The sequence below is a fragment of the Sorex fumeus genome, unplaced genomic scaffold (genome assembly GCF_029834395.1).
Source record: "Sorex fumeus unplaced genomic scaffold, SorFum_2.1 ptg000007l, whole genome shotgun sequence".
In the NCBI taxonomy this organism is placed as follows: domain Eukaryota; kingdom Metazoa; phylum Chordata; class Mammalia; order Eulipotyphla; family Soricidae; genus Sorex; species Sorex fumeus.
The window spans coordinates 2,338,295-2,364,494 of NW_026606064.1; the positions used below are offsets into that span (position 1 = coordinate 2,338,295).

At 38.9% G+C, this 26,200-nt stretch overlaps 2 protein-coding genes across 2 annotated transcripts; both read left to right on the plus strand.

The window, feature by feature from the left end:
* The first annotated feature begins 3,349 nt into the window (after positions 1–3,349).
* Positions 3,350–6,598, plus strand: LOC130043625 (olfactory receptor 5B3-like). The gene is made up of 2 exons (XM_056136052.1): positions 3,350–3,422; positions 5,630–6,598. The coding sequence occupies exon 2, from the start codon at positions 5,660–5,662 to the stop codon at positions 6,596–6,598; it is 939 nt and encodes a 312-aa protein (XP_055992027.1). The 5' UTR covers positions 3,350–3,422; positions 5,630–5,659.
* A 14,432-nt stretch (positions 6,599–21,030) lies between these two features.
* LOC130043721 (olfactory receptor 5B17-like) lies at positions 21,031–21,984 on the plus strand. Its single transcript, XM_056136140.1, has one exon. It carries the CDS (start codon positions 21,031–21,033, stop codon positions 21,982–21,984), a length of 954 nt encoding a protein of 317 aa, XP_055992115.1.
* The last annotated feature ends 4,216 nt before the right edge of the window (positions 21,985–26,200 follow it).

Sequence of the window (26,200 nt, forward strand, 5' to 3'; positions counted from 1 at the left end):
AATAAATGCAGTCATTCTATGTCTGCTTCTTTCTGACTCATTTCTAAGTGGCAATTCAAAAAGAAAACATTTTCCCCCAAGTCTACAAACCATAAAAAAAATCACCCTACAAAACAAACCAAAAACCCAAATTCAACTTTTTGAGAAGTTTAATAGAGTAAATATACAAATAAAATCAAAGTAAATTAAAAGATAAAGAAAATTTTTTTTTGCTTTTTGGGTCACACCCTGGCAATGCTCAGGGGTTATTCCTGGCTCTGCACTCAGGAATTATTCCTGGTGGTGCTTGGGGGACCATATGGGATGCTGGGATTCGAACCCAGGTCGGCCTCATGCAAGTCAAACGCCCTACCCACTGTGCTATCACTCCAGCCCCAAAAGATAAAGAAATTTGTGTACCAAGTTCTATTAGGATATTAAAATATTTAGTCTTGTTGCTGGTAGACATTTTATTTTATTTAGAATTCAAATTAATACTTTTAAAATTAAAGCTTTATTGAGAGTCGTGATTTACAATACTGTTAATGATAGTTTTCCATGTATATAATTCCAACATCACGTCTGTCTCCCTCCCTGTAAAGTCCCTAGCGTTCCTCCCTTTCAACTTCCCCCCAAAACCTTAGTTATGCTGATCATATCTTTTGTTGTGTTGCTTTTTGCCCTTAATTGGTTGGTAAATATTTTAAATGGTAAAGCCACTTCAGAAAATAGGCTAACATTTTCTTATTCAAATAAACATATATGTACATTACCACTCTAACTTGAATATATATAATGAAAAGTTACATTTGTATTTATTTATTTTTCATTAAATTTTTTTTAACTGAATCACTATGAGATAGACTGTTACAAAGCTGCTCATGATTGGGCTTCAGTCATAGAGTGATCCGTTGCCCATCCCTCCACCAGTGTATATTTCCCACCACAAATGTCCCCAGTTTCTCTCCCACCATTCCCGGATAGCCCCCTCCTCCCCAGGGTTTTCTTTTTTCTCTTTTCTCTCTCCTGGCAAGCTACCCGTGAGGTACTCGATATGCCAGACACAGTAACAACAAAGTCTCCAATGGAGACGTTACTGGGCCCGCTCGAGCAAATCGACGATCAACGGGAGGGCCTTTACCTTTACCTTTTCTCTCTCCATCTCCTTTTAGTCATTATGGTTTGAAATACAGGTGCCAATAGGCTGTTGTGTCTGTTCGGGAACTTTAGTATTTTTATAGGGAAGGCACAGCTTTTTGAACTAGGTGGCAGCTTTGGGGTGTGGATGTGACTGCTGGGGCTTCCAGAAATTCAGGGAGGTGACGGGGAGGTAGCCCATCCTGATTCCAAGAGAAGTCTGGAAATTTCAGTCACAAAAACCACATAACCAAATTTTCAGCAGGGTAATTTCTTGGTGAGGTCTGTCTCTAGATGGTGCGTTCCCACCAGGAACATGACAGCAAATTTTGGATTGTGGGACAAAGTGCTGCTGGGGCTCTGTTTGGGTGGGCACTGGCCTAACTCTTCCCTTCTGATGTATCCCTGATTGTTCATCCTTGCGTGGGTCCAAGATTTACTGTGGCTTTAGATCTCTTTTGAGATTTATTCATGGGTCTCTGAAGCAAGGTTAGTGGAAGAGCTTATATGGTGGCCCGGAATTGGTTTGTGGGCTTGACTTGTAGGTCTTCTGGGAGTTTAGGGAAGTGGGGAGAGGTAGCCCATCCAAATCTTAGAAAGCCTGGAGATGTCAGTCACAAACTAACATAACTGCATTTTCATCAGACTAATTTCTCGGTGAGGTCTATCTTTAGTTGGTGGGGTCCACCCAAGGACTTGGCAGTGATTTTGGATTGTGGGAACAAGCTGCTGTTGGGGGCTCTGTTTGGGTGGGCACTTGTCTAAATTGCAGCTTTAAAGAATTCATGTTCTAGTTCTTTATTGAAAAGGCAAAAACTATTGGTGAAAATAATTTATTGCTTGCCAGAAGCATTGTGTAAGAATTTACCAAAAAATGGTTGAATGAGTTTTTAACATGATAATGTTTATTTTATAATGAATTTGACATTTTAATAGCTGTACACTAAATTATGGATATTTATCAATCTAAGTTTTATATTTGTTGTAAAATTTTAAAAAGCAAGAAACAATAAGTAATACAAAATTATGGGTTTATAATAGAGTAGTCAGATTGATCCCCAAGGCAGCTTAATTGCTACTTTCCTGGGAAAGCAAGATGAGTTCTGTACGAGCTCTCACTAGGAAATTCCCAGGATGCTCAAGTCACTATAATTTTCTCCAAGTCCCTGTGCAATAAAAGTCAAAAGCACAGTAGTTCTTAATCTGATATCATTTTAGGGGGATAGATGTGCACGCTGAGCCTACAGGCCTGAGCCAACAAGATTTAGTCATCTGAATATTAACACTTGTTATTTCATAAAGAACTTATCCCAACATAAGGATTTGCTTCTAGGCTTCAACCATGGTAAGAAAAATATCATCAGATAAAACCACAAAGCTAAAAGTAACTAATAGCAATTTAAGTCAGAGAAGTGCCCCTAGTATGGGACGTTAGAGTTTATTTGTCCTGCTTCACAATTGAGCAACATCTGTGTTTGTTTTAGTGTTTGTTAAATACAAAGAAAGTTGATGTAAATTTTTTCTGAGGTCACACATGGTGATGCTCAGAGGTTACTCCTGGCTGTTTACTCAAGAAACACTCTTGGCAGTGCTTGGGTGACCATAGAGGATGCCAGGGATTGAAGCCAGGGTAGCTGTGTGCAAGGCAAATGCCCTACCAAAGTACTATCGCTCAGGTCCTGTAAATTTGTTTTAAGAAATTAGCGTGAGTGCACATTTTCATCCCTTTTCACTATATATTCGAGTAGGGGTGTTTGGTAATATGGTGCATACATGTTTGTTTGAGTAAGAAAATTTTGACCTATTTTTCTGAAGTGACTTTATCATTTAAAATGCTTCTCAGCCAACAAAAGTAGTACTATATGTATATTACTATTGTACATATATTTAGTCATTCATTGTTATTATTGTTTTGAGACCAACCCTGGCTCTTTTGTTACTGCAAGTATCACTATCCCCTACTTATTTGTAAAATAAGAAAAATGTGATCACCTCTCTCAAATAATTCACATAAGTGTTTCTGTAAATATCAAATGAGGAAAGTTCTAAAAGCACATATTTTGGGTCAAAGAGATGACTTAATGATCTGAGTATTCCTACAGAGACACAAGAAAACCAGATAGTATATTCAGAGCTCTATTTATGTTGTTTGTCATTCATTTCTTAGGGACCATGAACTGTCAGAAACTCTACTTTAAAGAAGCCCTGATATAATATTTTTGCTTTATTCCACAGATGTAATTCTAAATTCAAACTCAGCATTTTGAATTGGTTATTACATTCTTCCAGCTTTGAGGTACTTCCAGGTAAATTATACACTTATTTTAATAGATATGTATATATTTATAATTTTTTCAATATTATAATTAATGTAAAAACCTATGGGTCAGCCTTATATAATTTAATTAAAAAAGAAATAATAAATACCTTCAGTGTATTTTTATAAAGAAGTTTACTGGAACTTACTAAATGTAATGGTTTCTAATGAAATGAACAACAAAATTAAATAGATAATCCTATTACTGATAAAGTGGCAATTGCTTTTTGTTCTATAAATTCTATACTGTATTAAAAGTAAAACAAACAAAAAACAAAAGGAATAAAGCAGAGGTATGAAATGATATTTAAGCTACTGAGCCATTCTAATGTTGATGAACATATCCAAATTTCATTTCAAAAATTTTCTATAATCTGCATATATATATATATATACACATACATGTACATACATACATATAATTATTATCATCTCCCTGTATGTTGACTGTGGCTGACTAAAATTACAGACATTTGATAAGATTTAAAATCAGTTTTACTTTTATACAAGCTGTGATTTTTTACAACATCTCATAAATTCTCAAATTCTCAGTTCTATTAATGGTCAAGTAGGAATTATAATATTATCTATTTTATACATGCACATTTGTAAATAAAGCCCTTTTATTGGTCTGAGAATATAGCATATGCAAAAAGTCTTTTTCAGGTAATGTTATTTGGGAAAGACTTCTAAAGCAAAGTTGTAAAAGTTTTAGGAAGAAAATGAAGGAAGCTAGAAAGGTATATAGATGTCAAAGGTTTTACACTTAACTAAAAATATTTAAAGTATTTTTTCAACACAATAGATCCAAATAAAATATTTTGATACATTGTGTTCATCCCCCAAACAGATCTACAGACTAAAAACACCACACAAATAGGGAATTTTATACCCTTGATCTTTGTGATTCCACTATGACATGACTTTAATGCAAAAAAAAAAAATTAGAGTTGAGAGAATGGAGAAAATCATAGAAAATTCAATAGAAAATCACAGAAGATTCCAGTGGCACTCTATAAGCAAAGGCACATTGGAGAGGAAGACTTCAGGACTTCTAAATTGACGCACATTTGAAGCTCTGCAGGTTGTATTATAGACATCATTCTATCCTAATATTATTGCTACCCCTTACCAGAATATGTCAAACATATTGTGTTTTATTGACTACTATCCTAACATTCTCAAAATAATATTATAAAGTAGGTCTCAATTCACTTCATAATGAGGATGGGAAAGTAACATTCAAAAGAGTTAAAAATGACCAATGATTGATAGGTAACAAGTACTGGGACTGATGGGTTCTTTATTCCAGAGCTCAAGCTCTGTGTAGCAAATGATTCAACTTCTCAGATTAACTCTGTGCTACAAGAGTTTATATGTCCAATTTCATCTGGGGATACCATTTACCCTACCACATCCACTCCATGTATATCTCTTACCTGCTTCACTGCAAGATTTCAATCGTTGATACAAGACCAGTGGAGATAATAACTAAATGCAAGTAGAAATAAAAATCATTTAAGCCATTAGTTTATTTAATTTAAGATCATTGTTCTTAGATGCCACTACTCAGTATGGATTCAGAGTGACTAATTGAAAGCATGAACTGCCAAGGAAAAATTACTTATATATAAATACCTAAAATAAAAATTAACTCAAAATAAGCAAAACATTATTAAATTCAAATACATAAATTACAGTGAGGAAAATAGAACATATCACGATATTGACTTCAAAGATTATCTTCAATAATTCAATGATATTAACTAAAAAGCAAACAAAACCGAATGAAAATACATTAAAGAATACTACATTAGAATAAAAAGTAATATTCCTGATTGAATATGAAGAGAACATAAAATGTATTGTACAGCCTTTGGTAAATAAGCAGTATTCTATATTTTTAGCTGGATTGGAAACATTGAATTGGCAGATATACTGAATAGGCAAGTATGATCAAGTCAGTTGTCAATTTACAAACTTTAACATTTAAAAGTTGAAGAAGTAATGAAGTGATTCAGGTTGAATTTTCAGATTCAGTATCTGTTAATCTATATGTTATTAAACATAAGACTTGATGTTTTATCTTCAGAATCTTGAAAGATAATTTACTGCAACAATAGAGAAATACTATGTATACAATATTCAATTTAATTTTTAGAATTTTTTTCTACCTCCATTTCTTTTCTCCCACAGCCTCAGAGAATTTTGTGTCACTCAACACTGATGAAGAACAGCACAGAAGTGACAGAATTCCTCCTGCTTGGACTAACAGATGCTCCAGAACTGCAGGTTCCTCTCTTTATCATGTTCACCCTCATCTACCTCATCACTCTGACTGGAAACTTGGGGATGATCATGTTGATTCTGTTGGACTCTCGTCTCTATACTCCCATGTACTTTTTCCTCAGCAACCTTTCTCTGGTGGACTTTTTTTACTCCACAGCTGTCACTCCCTCTGTCATGTCTGGATTTCTTATCAGAGACAAAGTCATCTCCTACAATGCATGTGCTGCACAAATGTTCTTTTTTGTAGCATTCGCCACTGTGGAAAACTACCTCTTGGCCTCAATGGCCTATGACCGCTACGCAGCAGTGTGCAGACCCCTGCATTACACCACCACCATGACAACGTGTGTTTGTGCGTGTCTTGCAACAGGCTCCTATATCTGTGGTTTTCTGAATGCCTCTATCCACATTGGAGACACATTCAGCCTCTCTTTCTGTGGGTCCAACGTGGTCCACCACTTCTTTTGTGATATTCCAGCAGTCATGGTTCTCTCTTGCTCTGACAGACATGTTAGTGAGCTGGTGCTTGTTTCTGTGGTGAGCTTCAACATCTTCTTTGCTCTCCTGGTTATCTTGACATCCTACACATTCATATTCATCACCATCCTAAAGATGCGCTCCTCTGCAGGGTATCAGAAGGCGCTCTCCACCTGTGCCTCCCACTTTGTTGCAGTTTCTATCTTCTATGGGACAATTATCTTCATGTACTTACAGCCTAGCTCCAGCCATTCCATGGACACAGACAAAATGGCGTCTGTGTTCTACACCATGATCATCCCCATGCTGAACCCTATAGTCTACAGTCTGAGGAACAAGGAGGTCAAGAGTGCATTTATGAAGATTGTTTTAGTGGCAAAGGCATCCTTAGGGTTATGATCTTAAATTAAGATTAAGACCTTAATATTAATACACTAAACCTAGTTTTACTTTTATTATTTAATTTTGGGGGCCATATCCAGTGATGTTCAGGGATTGCTCCAGGCTCTGTATTCAAGGATCACTCCTGGTCAGCCTCAAGGAGTGCAAGAGATTGCAACTGGAGGGCCCATATGTAAGGCAAGTGCCCTGTCTACAATATTATTTTTCTGGTCCTTAACTTGATTTTATTAAAGCCAGAGTGTAATTCAGCACTTGTAATAATATTGTATCTAGTCAAAATTCTCTTGTACTGAAAAATAGGGGAAAATATATATCCTAAAATAAAATACCTAAACAAATTGGCCGTGGTATCTTGGCATTTTCTTATCAATGATCTTATCAAATATAGTTTTATTATTTCCTACTACATGCTTTAAAAAAACATGTCAATGAAAATACATATGGAACAGGGGTATAAGTGAGTCAATGGATGTGCATGTGTCTTGTGAGAAAATAAAATATAGTAGTAGAAATTTGCTAGAATAAATGATGATAATAAAAATAGTTAATTTTGACTTAAGAATTTAAATTTATGCATATGACTTTCCTTGTATCTATCTCCTTATTTATTTCAATACCATTCTGGGTCCTAATTTTAGGATAAAAAGATGCATACTATTTACTGTTTGATAATTATATATGCTAATTGATTGGTGTACACTTTTTAAAAATTGAATCACTGTGAGATAGTTACAAGATTTCACAATTGGGTTTCAGTCATACAATGTTCCAACACCCATCCCTTGACCAGTCTGCATTTTCCACCACCAGTATTCCCTGTATCTCTCCTGCTACCGCCCTGCTCCCAGCCTGCCTCTATAACAGACTCTTTTCTTCTCTCTCTCTCTCTTTCTCTCTCTATATCTCTTTTTCTCTCTCTTTCTCTCTCTGTGTGTCTCCATCTCTCTTTCTCTCTCTCTCTGTGTTTCTCTTCATCTCCCTTTCTTTCTCTCTCCCTCTTGCTGCAGGGTTAGTAGTAATCCTTGAGCTCTGTTGGGTGTGGACCCTAAAAAAAAAAAGGCCCTCCCGTTGTTCGTCGATTTGCTCGAGCGGGCCCAGTAACGTCTCCATTGGGGACTTTGTTGTTACAGTGTTTGGCATATCGAATACGTCACGGGGAGCTTGCCAGGCTCTGCCGTGCAGGCGAGATACTCTCAGTAGCTTGCCGGGCTCTCGAGAGGGGCGGAGGAATCGAACTCGGGTCGGCCATGTGGGCTGCATGCAAGGCAAACGCCCTAAAGAACCAACATTCAAAAAAAATCAACATGCCTATCTTACACTTAAAGAGTGAATATAAAATGGAAAAAGGATAAATTATTTTTAAATTTCTTCAGAGATTATTATCATATTTTGAACAGACACACAAAAAAGGCACCATACGTACTGTGCCATCTCTCCAGCCCATCGAAGGCTAATATGAAAATTTTACTTCTATTTCCTATAATTTTAATGATCATTTGTCATGTCTTCATACTTGAGGCCCGCTTTATTTATTTACTTATTTATTTATTTTTGCTTTTTAGTCACACCCGGCAATGCTCATGGGTTACTCCTGGCTTTGCACTCAGGAATTACTTCTGGCAATGCTGGGGGATCATATGAGATGCTGGGTATCGAACTCAGGTCAGTTGTGTGCAAGGCAAAGGCCCTTTGCCTTGCACTATCGATCCAGCCCCGAGGCTCACTTTATTGATGCTGGTTTTCTTTCTAATGCCTTCAAATTGTAACAGCTCCATCCAAACAAATTTCTGCTTTAGCGCATTTATTCTTTCTCACTCCTGCCTGAGTAAGATGCTTCTTACATAAGATCTTTAATGTTACTTTATCAGTATTTTCTTTCCCCACCACGTCTGTAAATTAGTCATTCTAATTATCACCAACATTGTCCTTCCACTGTGAATTTTTCATAGTATTTATGAATTAAGCATTATATACAATAGATATAAAAGAGCTATTTTGTTCACTTCTTTATTGTCTCTGCTTCAACTATACAATTTTAAATGCTTAGCTCTAATTCACACTTACTGTTTATTTGACTTAATTTTGTTTTTGTTTTATTCCTCCCCTTTATTTAAACACTGCGATTCACAAAGTTGTTCATGATATATTTGTTACAGGCATTAAATATTCCAACACGATCTCACTACCAATGTGACCTTCCTTCCATCAGCATCCACATTTTCCAAACCATCCCTCAAGCCTGGCCCCATATCAGGCACAACAATTTTATTTCATATTGCTTGCTACAACTAATGACTAATAAAATTATTTTTAAAATACTTCAATAAAAGAAAACTTGTGAAAAATCCTCTGTCTCACCATGGGCTTGTTAAGTCTTTGAGGGATTATTAAGCTATTCATTACTCGTTGAGCCTTCTGTGTTAATGTTTTTTTTGTATAATGAGCTTATTTGGTTTCTATATTGCTTTCCCATCTAATGTCGTGTGTTCCTACGGGAACGGGAACGTCAATATTGTAAAATTTGGAGGTGTGCACTGCCGTAAATGCAGTTGCACCCTCCAGAAACTCCAGAATGTTTAATTTAGGGAAACTCATTTATTCCTCCATTCTACTAGTAAAGTTGAGACATCATTTGTAGAACACTTAGATTTAAAAAAAATATTTTTTTATTGAATCACTGTGAGGTAGATCCTTACAAAACTGTTCATGATTAGTTTTCAGTCATACAGTATTCCAACACCCATCCCTCCACCAGTGTGCATTTTCCAGCACCAGTGTCCCCAGTTTTCCCTCCCATTACTCTTCCACTCCTCCACCCAGCCTGCCTCTATGGCAGGCACTTTTCTTCTATTTCTCTCTCTCTCTCTCTCTCTCTCTCTCTCTCTCTCCTTTTGGGTATTATGGTTTGCAATACGAGGGCGAAGGTGGGGGCACTGAGGGGAGAGCATATGGGATACCAGAGGATATGGGATGCCAGAGATCGAACCCAGGTCAGTTGTGCAAGGCAAGCACCCTATCTGCTGCATTATTCTCCTTCCCCCAAAGCATTCAGTTTTGGAATTGCACCATTTCTTTCCAAGTCTGTAACATCTTTTTCTTTTTTCTTTTCTCTTTTTCTTTAAATGTAGGAGTACTGCTATTTATTGAGCCATTGAGTAAGCTGATTGAATTGGGCATGAACTCCACATTACTTTTTTTGAATCACCGTGAGATACAGTTACAAAACTGTCGTGTTTGAGATTCAGCTGTACAATGATTGAACACCCATCCCTCCACCAGTACACACTTTCCACCACCAGTGTACCCAGTATATCCCTTCCCACACACACACACACACACACACATCAAAGTCTTCACCCTGCCTCCATCGCAGGCAGTTTTCCCAATATTCTCTCTCTGCTTTGGGGCATTATGTTTTGCTCGAATTTTCTCATCATCATTCAAGGTGCAGATACCAAGGTCAGATGTTAGATCATTTATTGTCCATTGCTCATTTTGAAAATCATGGGTGCTGCAGCCTTGAGGTCCTGGAATCCTAAATTATAGTGGTTGGGCTCCAGAGACATTTCTGTGGGGCATTAACCCATTTTGGAATTCAATTGGGTATCTCTGGACCAGGGATGTTGGTGCTCTAAGATGGCGCCCGGAGGTACATTGTGGGTGTGACAGCTGGGCCGACAAGTGGGCCAGAAGCTGGGGAGGGAGAGCCCAGCACCTCTACCACCATGCTGCATGGAGATTTAGTTCTGGAACCCACATACCTGGGCCTTGATTGTGGAAGCTCTTGGTCGCCAGGATTCCATCTGGAGTAGGAGGGGAGAGTGTACCTACTCCATCTGGGGTGTGCCAGTGAAATTGGCTTGGTATGGGTCCCAGAGAGATCTCCAGCTCTGTGGTGCTGTGGTATCTTCCAGGACTTGATGCAGTGTCCCTGGCTTTTGATCTCTTTCGAGATTTATTTATGGGTCTCTGAAGCAAGGCCAGTAATAGAGTTCACAGGGTGGCACTAGAATTGGTTTTAAGGGTGACTACCAGTGCTTTCATGTGTATTGGGAAGTAGGGGGGTGAAGGTAACCCACCCCAACTCTGTGAAAGCCTGGAGATTTCAGTCACAAATGCTTCATATCTGAATCTTTAGTAGATTATGTCTTGGTGAGGTCTGTCCTGAGACTGCAGAGACAGGCCAGTGGTATGGAGGAGATTTTGGATTGTAGAAGAATGCAGCTGCTGGGGACTCTGCTTGGGCAGGCACAGGCCAACATGTCCCCCTCTGATTTACCCCTGTCTGTTCAGTCATGAGCAGGTACAAGATTAACTGTGGCTTTTGATCTCTTTTGAGATTTATGTATGGGTCTCTGAAATAAGGCCAATAAAGAACTTGGATAGCTGAGCTGGAGGTGGTTTGTGGGTATGTCTTCCACATACCTAACTTTTGGCTGTTTAATTTCTTGGTAGAGACTGCACTTTTCTCGTGCAGTCTCTGCCCCCGCGCCTGGGTGTTCCTTCCCGGAGCCCCTTGGAGGGGAGCGGGTTGAGCTTTCCTCCCCGCCCCGACCAGGGCTCCGGCAGCCGAAGACCTCCAGGACCAGCCACCACCATGCTGAGACCACTCTCCGCATACGTGAAGGTACTGGCAGAGGGACAAAGCCACGCGGGTTCCGGGGCCGAGACCTCCAAGCCTACTCGAATTGGAGTCGAGCTTCTTCCACCCAGATCCTCCAAATTCCAGTAGGCGGGGGTCACACCCACCACCTGGCCCCCTGGCGCCGTGTAATCCCATCAGCGGCCAAGACTCAGAGACTATAAAATCCAGATCCCGGACGAGAAAAGTGCAGTCTCTGCCCCCGCGCCTGGGTGTTCCTTCCCGGAGCCCCTTGGAGGGGAGCGGGTTGAGCTTTCCTCCCCGCCCCGACCAGGGCTCCGGCAGCCGAAGACCTCCAGGACCAGCCACCACCATGCTGAGACCACTCTCCGCATACGTGAAGGTACTGGCAGAGGGACAAAGCCACGCGGGTTCCGGGGCCGAGACCTCCAAGCCTACTCGAATTGGAGTCGAGCTTCTTCCACCCAGATCCTCCAAATTCCAGTAGGCGGGGGTCACACCCACCACCTGGCCCCCTGGCGCCGTGTAATCCCATCAGCGGCCAAGACTCAGAGACTATAAAATCCAGATCCCGGACGAGAAAAGTGCAGTCTCTGCCCCCGCGCCTGGGTGTTCCTTCCCGGAGCCCCTTGGAGGGGAACGGGTTGAGCTTTCCTCCCCGCCCCGACCAGGGCTCCGGCAGCCGAAGACCTCCAGGACCAGCCACCACCATGCTGAGACCACTCTCCGCATACGTGAAGGTACTGGCAGAGGGACAAAGCCACGCGGGTTCCGGGGCCGAGACCTCCAAGCCTACTCGAATTGGAGTCGAGCTTCTTCCACCCAGATCCTCCAAATTCCAGTAGGCGGGGGTCACACCCACCACCTGGCCCCCTGGCGCCGTGTAATCCCATCAGCGGCCAAGACTCAGAGACTATAAAATCCAGATCCCGGAACCGCGCGGCCGCATTTGCGGCCGCGCGACATCTTAACAGAACTTTTTTTTTTTTTATGACATCTTATTGTCTTATTCCTACTTTGGACAAACTTGCAGGCTATCGAATGTAACCTGCCCACAGGGCAGAGTCTGGCAAACTCCCCGTGGCATACCAAATATGCCAAATACCAGTAACAATGATGGGTCTCATTCTCCTAAAGAGCCTTGAATATAATCTCAGGGCTAGGATGAAAGAGACGTTACTGGGGCCTGCTCGAGGCAATCGACGAATAACAGGATGATGAAATGAAATGAAAAAAATTTCTTGGTAAACTTGGACCCAAGTTGTTGGGATCCGACCAAAGGCATAGTGGCAATTTTGGGGTGTCAGGAAGCCCGAAGGCACCGTCAGGCTGCTGATGCACTCGCCCCAACAGCCGTGGTCCAGAGACACCCACCCCTGCAGGTTGACCTGTTGGCAGCACCATATCCCCTTTCTTTTCCTTTTTAAAAATTTTTTTTTATCAAAGCACTGCGATTTACAAAGTTACTCATAGTTGGGTTTTGGACATACAATGTTCTAGCACCAGTCCTACCACAAGAGCCAACTTCGTCCATCAATGTTCCCAGATTCCCTCCCATGTCCTCTGCCCACAACTAGCCTGTCCCCTTGATAGGCACCCTTGGGGTTTGTTTTGTTTGTTTTTGTTTTGATCACACCTGCTGATGCTCAGGGGTTACTCCTTGTGCTGCACTCAGGAATCATCCTAGTGGTGCCCAGGGGGATCATTGATCGTTGCCAGGGATCAAATTTCTGTCTGCCACATGCAAGGCAAGTATCTTACCCCCTGTACTATATCTCCAGCTCTTGACAGGCACCTTTTCAAATTCAGTTGTTAAAATTTGGGTCTGATTTCATTGCTATTTGGATATTTAGCTCTACCATTTCTTAACACCACTGATGTAGCTGAATCCTCTTGACTCCTACCTCACCCTCTGCCCCGTTGCTTCTCATCTGTCTCTTTACTCTATCCCCTTAAGTCTATTTCATTCCTTCTTCTCCTTATACTCTGGGGCCAAGATTAATCAGGACATACCCCTTTAAATCATTGTATTCCCTCATCCAGTTATTCTAAGTGCTACATATAAGTGATCTCATCCTGTTTTTATCCGTCTTTTTTGACTTAATTTATTTAATATGATGTCTTCTGGGATCATTCATGTTGCCTCAAATTGAATGATTTTATCATTCCTTACAGCTGTGTAGTATTCCACTGTGTGTATATACCCCATACTCACAAAAAATTAAAATAATTGCCTATAGGCTTATGGGCTATAAAATTTCAGGTGATGACACCTAGTTCTATATCTTTGTGTATATACTAACAACTATTGCAGCAAATTTGTTGAAAAGCTTATACTTTCTCTACTCATGTCTTTTAGTTTTTCACAAAAGTTATTTAAACTCAGGCATAATACAGAGACTATTATTTTGTTGTGTCAGTGGAGGTGAATTAATTGTAAAAGTTTCAGTGGACCATGTTGATAATGAGGTAGGTTAAGTGTGTGGCATAAGGGTATGTAACAAATATGGGTACTCAATTTTTCTGGAAGTTAAATTTTTTGTAAGGTATGTATAATGTATTATATAGCACTGTAGCACTTGTCCTCCTGTTGTTCATCAATTTGCTCCAGCGGTCCCAGTAATGTCTACATTGTGAGACTTATTGTTACTGTGTTTGGCATATCAAATACATCACGGGTAGCTTGCCAGGCTTTGCCGTGCAGGTGAGATACTCTTGGTAGCTTACCGGGCTCTCCAAGAGGGACAGAAGAATTGAACTCTCGTCAGCTGAGTTGGCCTTGTGCAAGGCAAATGCCCTACTGCTGTGCTATCACTCCAGCCCAATGTATTATCACTTATTACTTATCACTTAACTTCCCGTTAGTCGTCGATTTGCTCGAGCGGGCGCCAGTAAGGTCTCCATTTGTCCCTGTCGCGTGCTAGTGTAGCCCAATGGTATCTCTTCGCTCCGGGAACATGAAGGGCCTCAAACCTATCGTTCATGATCTTCACGAAGAAGTCTGACCATCTGGTAGGTGGGCGGCCACGCGGTCTTTTGACATCCCGTGGAATCCAGTCAGTAACAGCTCTAGTCCAACGGTCGTCTTTAAATCTCATTACGTGACCAGCCCATCTGATTTTCGACACCTTGGCAAATGAGACAGCGTCCCTGATTCTTGATCGTCGACACTACAATGTATTATATATACTAGATAATGTAAAGCAATAAACCACAAATAAAATGTACTTATGATAATAAATAATACATAATAAATAAATAAATAGATAAAGAATAAAGCTTAGTGCTTGTTAAAATGTCATTTCATTTCATTTCATTTCATTTCATTTCATTTCATTTCATCCTGTTATTCGTCGATTGTCTCGAGCAGGCCCCAGTAACGTCTCTTTCATCCTAGCCCTGAGATTTTATTCAAGGCTCTTTAGGAGAATGAGACCCATCATTGTTATTGGTATTTGGCATATTTGGTATGCCACGGGGAGTTTGCCAGACTCTGCCCTGTGGGCAGGCTACATTCGATAGCCTGCAAGTTTGTCCAAAGTAGGAATGAGATAATAAGATGTCATAAAAAGATGTCCTGATAAGATGTTGCGCGGCCGCATTTGCGGCCGAGCGGTTCCGGGAGCTGGATTTTATAGTCTCTGAGTCTTGGCCGTTGATGGGATTACACGGCGCCAGGGGGCCAGGTGGTGGGTGTGACCCCTGCCTACTGGAATTTGGAGGATCTGGGTGGAAAATGCTCGACTCCAATCCGAGTAGGCTTGGAGATTAAAATGTCATCACTTAAAAGACTTAAAGACTTAAAAGACAAGATATTCAATGATGCAATAATGTGGAGATAAGGAGCTCTGTGCACTCTTGGTCATTTTTTAAATTGTTACAGAAAGAATGGAAAACAGGATCTAAGTTACAAAAAAAATTAAATCTAAAACAATATTATAATACCACTATTACATTTCTCATACTTTTTTCAAATTAAAAATATAAAAGATATATGCAGCCCCATGTTTATAGCAATATTATTATTTGCAATAACCAATTCAGGTTAAAAAACGCATTATTTGTACATTGATAAATATGTCTATTGATGGATAAAATGGGTGAAGGAGTTGTGAGATCCACATATATACATAATGTAGTATTGAGAAACTAAAACTCAAGAAAATCTTCCATTTGTGACAATATGGGTGGATCTCAAGGGCATCTTGTTAAGCAAGAGATATAAGTCAAACAGAGAAAGAGATCCTATGATCTTCCATGTAAAAGGAATGTGGAAAAACCCTCATGGCAAAAAACTCATACCTGTGATTTTTTTCAAAGTGGAGGGGTGTGGCTGAGGATAATTAGAAGGTAAAGTTTCAGTTCTCATATAAATATTAAGTACAATGTGCAATGTGATAATTATAGCTAACACTGTTGTATGATATACTGCAAAGTTTCTAAGAGTCTAAAACCTAAGAGTTTTCAGTAAAAACATAACTTTTTCCATTGTCTCTTTCTGTTTTATCTGTATGAAAGGAGAGATGTTAGCTAAAATTATTGTGATAAGTCATCACAATCTAAAAATATCAGACCTTCGTGTATATAGCTTAAACCTATACAGTGATGTGTCAACTATGTCTCAATAAAATGGAAACAAAATAAATCATACTAAGTGCAAATTAAACAAAACTACTCTTGAGTGAATGGCATTATAATTTTTAATGGGGTAGAAAATGAATGCAGAAAAACTACGTGTACATGTGTATGTTTATAATACTCAGCAGATCACATTATTTCCCTGCACAGTTTAATTGTTTCTTTTCTATGCAAATAAGACAAAGAGTAATGATTGTCCTCACAAGGGCCATGTTCCCTCAAGAGTTCCAAGACTGCACACATTTTTCCATGTTCTCATTTATTAAGCTCTAAAATTGATCATGACTTGGCAGATATACATCATTTTAAAAGAACCAAACTCTAACAGAGCCCATTTGGTTATTGCTTACTGAAATGAATCCTAATACTTTAAGTAATCATCAGTTTTTTCCTCAAGCTGAGCATTTGTGGTGAGTCTGCAATTCTAGGCAGAGAAATTATTCTAAAATTAAATTTAAATTGACTGATGTTGAAAAGTTAAGCTCCTTAATAGATCCACTCTCATTTTCTAATCACTGAGACAATTCTCTGGACGTGTTCTTTTTTGAAAAAAAAAAATTATCTGTCAAAAATGGAGGAATTAAAATTGGAAGAATGTAAATAATTTTCTAATGAGTCCAGGCTAGACTAGCATTGAAAACCAGGATCATGTTCATAATCTTTCCTCCAACACTTTATATTTCTGGAAACTCGGGATCTTTTAGACAGTACCTGAGAGTTTTCTTCTGAGTTACTTTTGTATTATTTCCAGGAAGGATTTTTTGAGTTCATACTTATACTTCAAGATTGTCTTCCCATTCTTTTCAAGGAGGAAGGTAAGCTTTTATAATCAATATACACTTATAGTATGCAGTGCAATTCAGGGAAAGCAATGGGCCAGGTACATTATGTGAATTTATAAACTCAGATTTGAGTATTAGAACTTTTTTCCCCTATGAAAACTTGACAAAGATCTAAAATTTGAATTAAGGGAGAGTCTTGCACAGTTTAAATGGAATTCTTCATTTTGGGGATTGCTGGTAAAATAAATACTTGCAGGGATTGGGTGATGTTGAGAAGAGAGAACAGTTTGCAGAAGTCAGTCTTGGTATCCCTCTCTGCATTTAATCCCTATCCTGATAGGTTTAGGAGTAAGAGAGACAATAAAAACATGAAAAGAACAATTTTACTTTTTTATTATTTTTATTAGTGAAACACCATGAGGTACAGTTGTAGACTTACAAATTTTTGTGCTTGGATTTCGATTATACAATAATCAAATACCCGTCCCTCCACCAGTGACCATTTTCCACCACCATGGATCCCAGTATCACTCCCACCCCCATCCCCCCCATCCCACCCTGCCTCTGTGGCAGGGCATTCCCTTTTGTTCTATCTCTCCTTTTGGGTGTTGTGGTCTGCAAAAGAGGCATTGAGTGGCAATCATGTTCAGTCCATAGTCTACTTTCAGCATGCAGTTCCCATCCTGGGAGGATCGTACGAACACCCTTTATTTGGTACTCCCTTCTCTTTATGAGCTGCTCTTTCCCCTAGCATGCCCGGCTGTCCTCTAAGACATGGAGTAATCTTCCTGGTACTGATCTCGGCTATTCTTGGGTATTAATCTCCTATTTTGTTACTTTATGTCTCCCAGATGAATGCAATCTTTTTATGTCTACCCCTCTCTTTCTGACTCATTTCGCTTAGCATGATACTTAATAATTTTATTCCTAGTATGGTGATACTTATCAAACATGCCTTCCTTAACATATTGAATGCAACCCTGTGATCAGTGATGCTCTCACTGATATCGTCTGGTAAAGTTCTCCTACTAAATGTTGCTATTAAAGGGCTGGCTTACCAAACAGGAGGGACACGCTTTTTTATTTATTTATTTTTTTATTATTATTAGTGAAACACCATGAGGTACAGTTGTAGGTTTACAATTTTTTGTGCTTGGGTTTCGATTATACAATGATCAAATACCCATCCCTCCACCAGTGCCCATTTTCCACCACCATGGATAATATCCCTCCTACCCCCATCCCTCCCATCCTACCCTGCCTCTGTGGCAGGGCAATGAGGGACATGCTGTTTAAAACTACAGAAGGATAAGCAAAATATTGACTTAATTGCAACTAGGCTTTTTCAAAAATTTTACCTTTCTGTTACCTGGTGATTTAGAAATGCTGATGGTACAGTGATCAAAGGCAGAGATATTGAGATGTTAGACTTGGATTGGTAATTTTACTATCTTTTACAAAGTGAGGTATTTAAGAAGACACCTAAAATCTCAAATTCTTGTTTTCTTAATTGTAAATTAATTCTATGCATATATTTTTGAGTCCAGCACATATATAATCTATAGCTGTTATTTGTCTGTATAATATATCTGTATTTTATCATTCTCAGTATCATCTATAATCTAATATCTATGTATAAAAGAAAAACTTAACTAATTATTCTTCTTGGGAAATCAATTATTATTCATATAAATAACAATTTGTGTTGATATTATTTTTTACACTCAGTGTATTATATTAATGATGTCATGCAATATTAATTTTATTATATTAATATAGTTAATATGGATGCAATATTGAGAAGCAACTTAAAGTAAATGTGAAATAGTTTTAAAGTCAGTAATAAGATATGGATTCTAAATAATGTCTTTCACAAGGCTTCTACTAGAAAGACACATTAGACTCATATAAATATAACTACATATTAGTACCGACCTCCTTAAGCCATAAATTTATACCCTGAGTATGTATTTGTAAGTATTATTTCAATGCATGAAAATATATTGATTTCAAGCAACACACTAACAAAAAGAGAATTGAATATCTTCTAGTTCTCAAACAAAAATGATTCACATACTTGAGGACCTGTCTTCCTTAAATCAATATTGAGACTATTGTTCTATCCTCATAATGCTGCCAGTGTAACTAGGACTCACTCATCAGAATTATGCTTAAGGCCCTTATTGTTTTGTTTTTGTGCATTTCTTTGGACCCTTGCAATAATCACTTAAAATAGAGTCTAATAGACTTTTATTTTTTTAATGAGCAAATGAGAACCATGAAAGCTAATTTCTGACCAATGTACTTCAGGTGGTATGGGGTAGCATGAGCTAGACCCTCTGATTAATTCTAAAGCTTGGGCATGACTGACTTGTTAATACTCACACATATCTTCTTAGAGTCAAAGCTCTTATATCCACTTGGTGTCTTTTGTTCAGAATTGACTCTTGGCTTTTAATGCTTCATTTAGCCCACCATACCTACCATATATTTATTTGTCCGTTAATTAAGCTTAGTGATTTAAAGTAAATTAACTAAAATGAAAATTAATTCAAAGTTGCTAAGATTAAAGTTGGGAGCAATTCAGGATGGGATATAATCATAGATGTGTTCTTTTATTTCATAGGCATCATACTGCGGGCTATAGCAGGGGTCGGATGGGAGATTGTGGTGCTTATAGAAGCAGTGCTCCCAGTAGAAATGACATCTGAACCTGTATGTTCATTGCAGCACTGTTCACATAGCCAGAATCTGGAAACAACCCAAGTGCCCTAGAACAGATGACTGGTTAAAGAAACTTTGGTACATCTACACAATGGAATACTATGCAGCTGTTAGGAAAGATGAAGTCATGAAATTTGCTTATAAGTGGATGGTCATGGAGAGTATCATGCTAAGTGAAATTATTCAGAAAGAGAGGTACAGACATAGAATGACTGCACTCATTTGTGGAATATAAAATAGCAAAATATGAGACGGACACCCAAGGATAGTAGAAACAGAGCCAGGAATATTGTTCCATGGTTGGTAGCCTGTCTCGTGAGTGGGAGAGAAGCCAGCTGGAATACAGAAAGAATCATTGTCAATGATGGTTGGGGTGATAGTTCAGGATGGGAGATGTGTTCTGAAAGTAGACAAAGGACCAAACATGATAGCATTTAAGTATCTGTATTGCAAACCACAATACCCCAAAGTATAGAAAAAGTATTGGGGAGATTGTCTTCCATAGAGGCTTAGGAGGGGTGGAACGGGGATATTAGTGGTGAAAAATGTGCACTGGTGAAGGGCTGGGTATTCTATCATTGTACGACTGAAACTTAAACATTAAAGCTTTGTGACTGCATCTCACAGTGATTCAATTAAAAAAAAGGAAGCAGTGCTCTATCACGGAGACACCCACTCTGTGGTGCTAGATACTGATGAGAGAGCCTCGCTCGTACCACACTTGCATGCTGCTACTTGAGCTCTCTCCCTAGTAGTTTTTTTTGTGGTTAATAGCTCTCTAACTTGTTATGAATTACTCGGCTTTTCAATTGTTCTTGACAAATAAATTGTAGAAGAACTAAAATAGATTTGAAGAGGATTAAGTGTCACTGAATCACTGTATCACTATCATTCTGTTGTTTATCGATTTGCTTGAGTGGGAGCCAGTTAATGTTTCCATTTGTCCCAGTTCTGAGATTTTAGCAGCCTCTCCTTACTCGTCCTTCCCAACTGTGCCATATTGGAGCCTCTTTCAGGGTCATGGGAATAAGACCCGTTATGGTTACTGGTTTTGGCATATAAAATATGCCACAGGAATCTTGCCAGACTCCGCTGTGTGGGAGGGATACTCTCGGTAGCTTGCTGGGCTCTCTGAGAGGAACAATGTATGTATATATGTATGTGTGTGTATATATATATTATATAAATGTATGTATTATACATTTATACACACTTTTATACACACATTGTATAAATGTATGTATTAAATGTATGTATGTATGTGTATATACATATATATATAAAGTACCAGAATCAGCTTATGAAAATTATATGAGAATATAGGTAGAAAAATGCAAAGAGTATGAATTAGAAGATGAGTTCATTCCAGGAAAGTAAACCTGGAGAACTCATTAACACTTCAACTCACTTTACGATATGTATGTGTGTGTGTGTGTGTGTGTGTGTGTGCATGTTAAAAAGAGTTAGGAAGAAGACCCATTAAAGTTCCTTTACACAATAAATATGATTGTAGATAGATAAGATCAAATTCTCACACTTTTAGAAATGAATGAAGTTGAGAAAACAAATGATTGCTCTGGTAAAATCTTCCTTGCACATATCAGTTTCTGTGCAACTAATTTTTACTCATCAATGTGTTCTTTGCTTCTTTTTGCTACAGAGTAGCTTTCTGTGATTTTCCAATGGCATCCATGGAGAATAACTCAGAAGTGACGGAATTCATCCTGCTAGGAATCACTGATGCCCCGGAACTGCAGGTGCCTCTCTTTGTAGTGTTCACCCTCATCTACCTCATCACCCTGATAGGGAACCTTGGGGTGATCATGCTAATCCTGCTGGACTCCCGCCTCCACATCCCCATGTACTTTTTCCTCAGTAACCTCTCTCTGGTGGACTTTTGTTACTCCTCAACAGTCACCCCCAAGGTGATAGCCGGGTTTCTAACAGGAGACAAGGTCATCTCCTACAATGCATGCGCTGCTCAGATGTTCTTTTTCACGGCCTTTGCCAGTACAGAAAATTTCCTGTTGGCTGCAATGGCCTATGACCGCTATGCAGCAGTGTGTAAAGCCCTGCATTACACCACCATCATGACCACAAATATGTGTGCTTGTCTAGTCCTAGGCTCTTACGCCTTTAGTTTTCTGACAGCTGCTGTTCAAACTGGAGACACCTTTTCCCTTTCATTCTGCATGTCCAATGTGGTGCACCACTTTTTTTGTGATATCCCAGCAGTCATGAATTTGAGTTGCTCCAATAAAGACTTCAGTGAGCTGATGCTGCTTCTCCTGTCAGGCCTTTATATCTTGTTTGCTGTTGTTATAATATTGATTTCTTACCTGTTCATATTTATCACCATTTTGAAGATGCACTCAGCTGAGGGATACCAGAAGGCCTTTTCGACCTGTGGATCTCACCTCATCGCAGTTTCCATATTTTATGGGACTGTCATTGTCATGTACTTACAGCCCAGTTCCAGTCATTCCATGGACACAGATAAAATTGCCTCTGTGTTCTATACTATAATTATTCCCATGCTGAACCCTGTTGTCTATAGCCTGAGGAATAAAGAAATAAAGAATGCTTTCATAAAGGTTACAGATAAGGCAAAATATTCTTTAGGTTTAGGTTTTTAACAGTGTACAACAAATAAAACCAATTTTATTCCTGTTAGGTAAACTTCATGCCATAAGCACAAATTATTTAGGGCATTAACCATTACATTCATCAAATACTATTTGTTCCATTTTGAACAATTTCAAGAATCTTCAGATCAGAAAAATATCATATTTAAAATTTTTGTTTAAAATAAAGTATGTATGTCAGGGAAAATTTTTATTTAATAAAGTATGTTTGTCCATATAAAATAATTATAGTATCTTAATAATTTATTGTATTTGTTGCTATTGAGTGTTTCTTAAGAGAGAGGTTTTAACATTAATTTCAAATGCCGATAGTCATCTGAAACGAGAAATAGTAAAAATAGTAGGATAGTTTACCTTAACCTTAACCAACTCTTAACCAACTTAACCTTAACCAACTCTTAACCAACTTAACCAACGCTTAACCAACTTAACTAACTCTTAACCAACTTAACCAACCTTAACCAGCTCTTCACTGATGTTAAAATGCAGATTTAATAATGATTCTTTTAGAAATAGTTTCATTTGTCCCTATTGACAATTGTATGCCACGTGGCTATCACTCATCTACTAAGTCACTTCTCTTCATGCACAATGATTTCATTCTATTCCTGAACAACTCCACGCATTTCTCTGTCTCTGGAGCTTGTATTTTGTTTCTTTTTCCTGAAATACTCTCCTACACACTTAAGGTTGCAGATTCTCACCTGCTCAGGGAAATATTTCAGACTTTCTTTCTTTCTTTCTTTCTTTCATTTTTTAAGGAGATCAAGCATTTATATTTATTTCATGTTCTATAAAATCAGATACATATTAAAATAAAAACCAAAGTTGTTATCAATTTTCTTGTTAAGTAATCTACACTGGAGAATACCTAGAAAGCCTGAATTGTTCTTTCAGCTTGAACCATGAAACATGAACAGATTCATTATGAAAGTTAATAGAGACCATAATGCTCTCTTAAGTTGACTGCCATGGTGTTTCTTACAGAAGATGCTTAAATGACAAATGTGTGCTGAATGAGGTATTATGTGGTATTGAAATAGCTTTTACCTTCTGCTTGATTTTTGGGCCACACCCTGTCAATCTCAAGGCTCATTCCTGACCCCCTACACAGGGATCAATTTGGAATAGTCTTACAGACTTTTGGGGACATCTTTTAGTCATTCTGCTCTTTTTGGTCTTTCTTTCCTCAGTCTGTATTGTTGTTCACAGTTATCTTCAACGTTCAACTGTTGTAGCACTGTCGTAGCACTGTCCTCCCGTTGTTCATCGATTTGCTCGAGTGGGCACCAGTATGTCTCCATTCGTCCCTGAGTGCTCGCTCCAGGAACACGAAGTGAGACTTGTTACTGTTTTTGGCACAGGAAGCTTGCCAGGCTCTGCCGTGAGGGCAGGATACTCTCAGTAGCTTGCTGGACTCTCAGAGTGGGACAGAGGAATCGAACCCGGGTTGGCCACATGCAAGGCAAACGCCCTACCTGCTGTGCTATCGTTCCAGCCCTATCATACTTATTTCTTCACCTCTTCATTAATATCCCTGAACTTCACTGGTAATTCCTGTGGGCAGTAGCACAATGCAGCTGTTGTATTGATGATAAAGTTTTGAGGATTGATTAAAAATAATGTTACTGATCATTAAAATCACAAAAATTTCTAAGGTGTATGTGTATGTTGCAAAAATGCTCAACTTCAAAGAGAGAATGATATTCTTTTTATAATGGACCCCAATTTTGGTAACGGATTTTCAGTATCAAAACTTTCTACACCTCTAACTTTGAACAACTTTTCTGATAGTTTCCAAACTTTACTTTCTCTCTCACAGCCTAACAAGGACTGGCAAGTGAATGTTAAGACCAATCAGAACATCCTTTTTATCTTCCTAAAATGCTTGCCAAGCATACATTGATGATGTATTTATTAGCTTACCTCATAAATATTTTCTCTCTAATACACTAGAACTCTTGGTGAGATGAAAGTGATGGAAGATGGTTTCCTTTACTCTGAGTTTAGTAATATAAACTTTCTTCCCAAATTGTGTGTTGGATATAGTTTTTATCTGACATACAATTTTGCGTACTTCGGAGTGGGGAAAAAAGAGAATGGATAACAAGGTGACTTCAAGGGTCAGATAGTACAAAAGATAAGGCATTTATCTTGCATATAGCAGGCACTGGTTTGAATCCCTGGAATCATGCAGGATTCCTAGACAATGTCAATGGTGACACCAGAGCACAGAGCCAGAGATAAGCCCTGAAACCACTAGTGTGGCCTAATACCTCTTCCCCACAAAAAACGTGACTAAGAGATGGGACAAAGTTTCAGGGGAAAGAATGAAAAGTGTATGGTGTGAGGTATATATCTAGTTTCATTTTTTGAAATGAAAGGTACCGCATGAAGTTACCGGCAGAGGAACAAAGGCTGCAGATTCTGGGGCTGAGATCTCCAAACCTGCTCGGATCGGGGCTGAGCATCCTCCACCCAGATCCTCTACCTTCCAGTAGGCAGGGGTCACATCCACCAACTGGACCCCTGGTGCCATGTAATCCCATCAACGGCCAAGATCCAGAGACTATAAAACCCAGCTCCTGGAAGTGCGTGGTGGCTGCATTTGTGGCTATGTGACATCTTATAATCTCATTCTTACTTTGGACAAACTGGCAGGCTACCGAATGTAAACTGCCCACAAGGCAGAGTCTTGCAAACTCCCTGTGGCGTACCCAATATGCCAAATACCAGTAAAAATGATGGGTCTTATTCTCCTAAGCCTGAAAGAGCCTTGAATATGGCACTTTTTAAAAATCTCAGGGCTAGGACAAAGGAGACGTTACTGGGGCCTGCTAGAGGCAATCAACAAACAACAGGATGGTCGTGATCGTGATCATTTTTTGATAAGAAGTTATATATTTTTTTCCCTAAAAAGGATTTTGCCCTTTTAATTTCAATGTGTCTTATTCTTTTACTTGGGATGATTTTATTCAGAACTCTGTGCTTCTTGTATCTGAATATATGACTTAATACAAAGACTGGGAAAGTTCTAAAACCTGAACACATAATTATAAATATTTCTGAATACAAATTTTACACGTATCATAAATATTTTAAAAGCAAGAAATAACAAGTAATACAAAAATTATGTGTTTATTAATAAAGTAACCAGATTGGTCCCCACAGAAAATTTAATTGCTACTTTCTTGGGAAAGTGAGATTAGGTGCGGTACATGCTCTCATAAGGAAATTCCCAGAGACCTCAGACTCACTATAACTTTCTCCATATCCTTTGCATTAACCTTTAAAATAACAGTAATAATCAATGAAATATATTATTTTTGAAGAATCGGTTTACATGTTAATTCTATATATGAGTCAGTAAGATCAATAAACTCAAATACAAATAAGTGTTAGCATATAGAAATCTTATTCCAACCTGAGGATTTTCTATGAGGCTCAAACTATTAGGAGAAAAATACTGTAGCACTGTAGTACTGTCATCCTGTTGTTTATTAATTTGCTCAAGCGGGCACCAATAACGTCTCCATTGTAAAACTTGATACTGTTTTTGGCATATTAAATATGACACGGGGAACTTACAAGGCTCTGCCCTGCAGGCAGGATACTCTCAGTAGCTTTCCAGGCTCTCCAAGAGGGACGGAGGAATCGAATCCAGGTCGACTGCATGCAAGGCAAATGCCCTACCCACTGTGCTATTGCTCCAGCCCAAATAAAATTCACTGTAGCACTGAAGCACTGTCCTCTCGTTGTTCATCTATTTGCTCTAGCGGGCCCAGTATCATCTCCGTTGTGAGACTTGTTACTGTGTTGGGCATATCGAATACATCACGGGTAGCTTGCCAGGCTTTGCCATGCGGGCAAGACACTCTCGGTAGCTTGCCAGGATCTCTGAGAGGGGTGGAGGAATAGAGCCTGGCATTGGTGGTTCAGTGGTAAAATTTTCGCCTGCCATGCAGGAGTCCTGGGGTTCATTTCCCGGGCAATACAAAATTCATTGATATACTTTAAAATGATAACCTCTTATGCATTTCATTTCATTTCATTTCATCATCCTGTTAATCGTCGATTGCCTCGAGCAGGCCCCAGTAACGTCTCTTTCATCCTAGCCCTGAGATTATATTCACGGCTCTTTAGGAGAATGAGACCCATCATTGTTACTGGTATTTGGCATATTTGGTAGGCCACGGGGAGTTTGCCA

Bases quoted from the DNA above. Each gene is read 5' to 3' on its own strand.
- LOC130043625 (XM_056136052.1), top strand. From the start codon at position 5,660: ATGAAGAACAGCACAGAAGTGACAGAATTCCTCCTGCTTGGACTAACA.
- LOC130043721 (XM_056136140.1), top strand. From the start codon at position 21,031: ATGGCATCCATGGAGAATAACTCAGAAGTGACGGAATTCATCCTGCTA.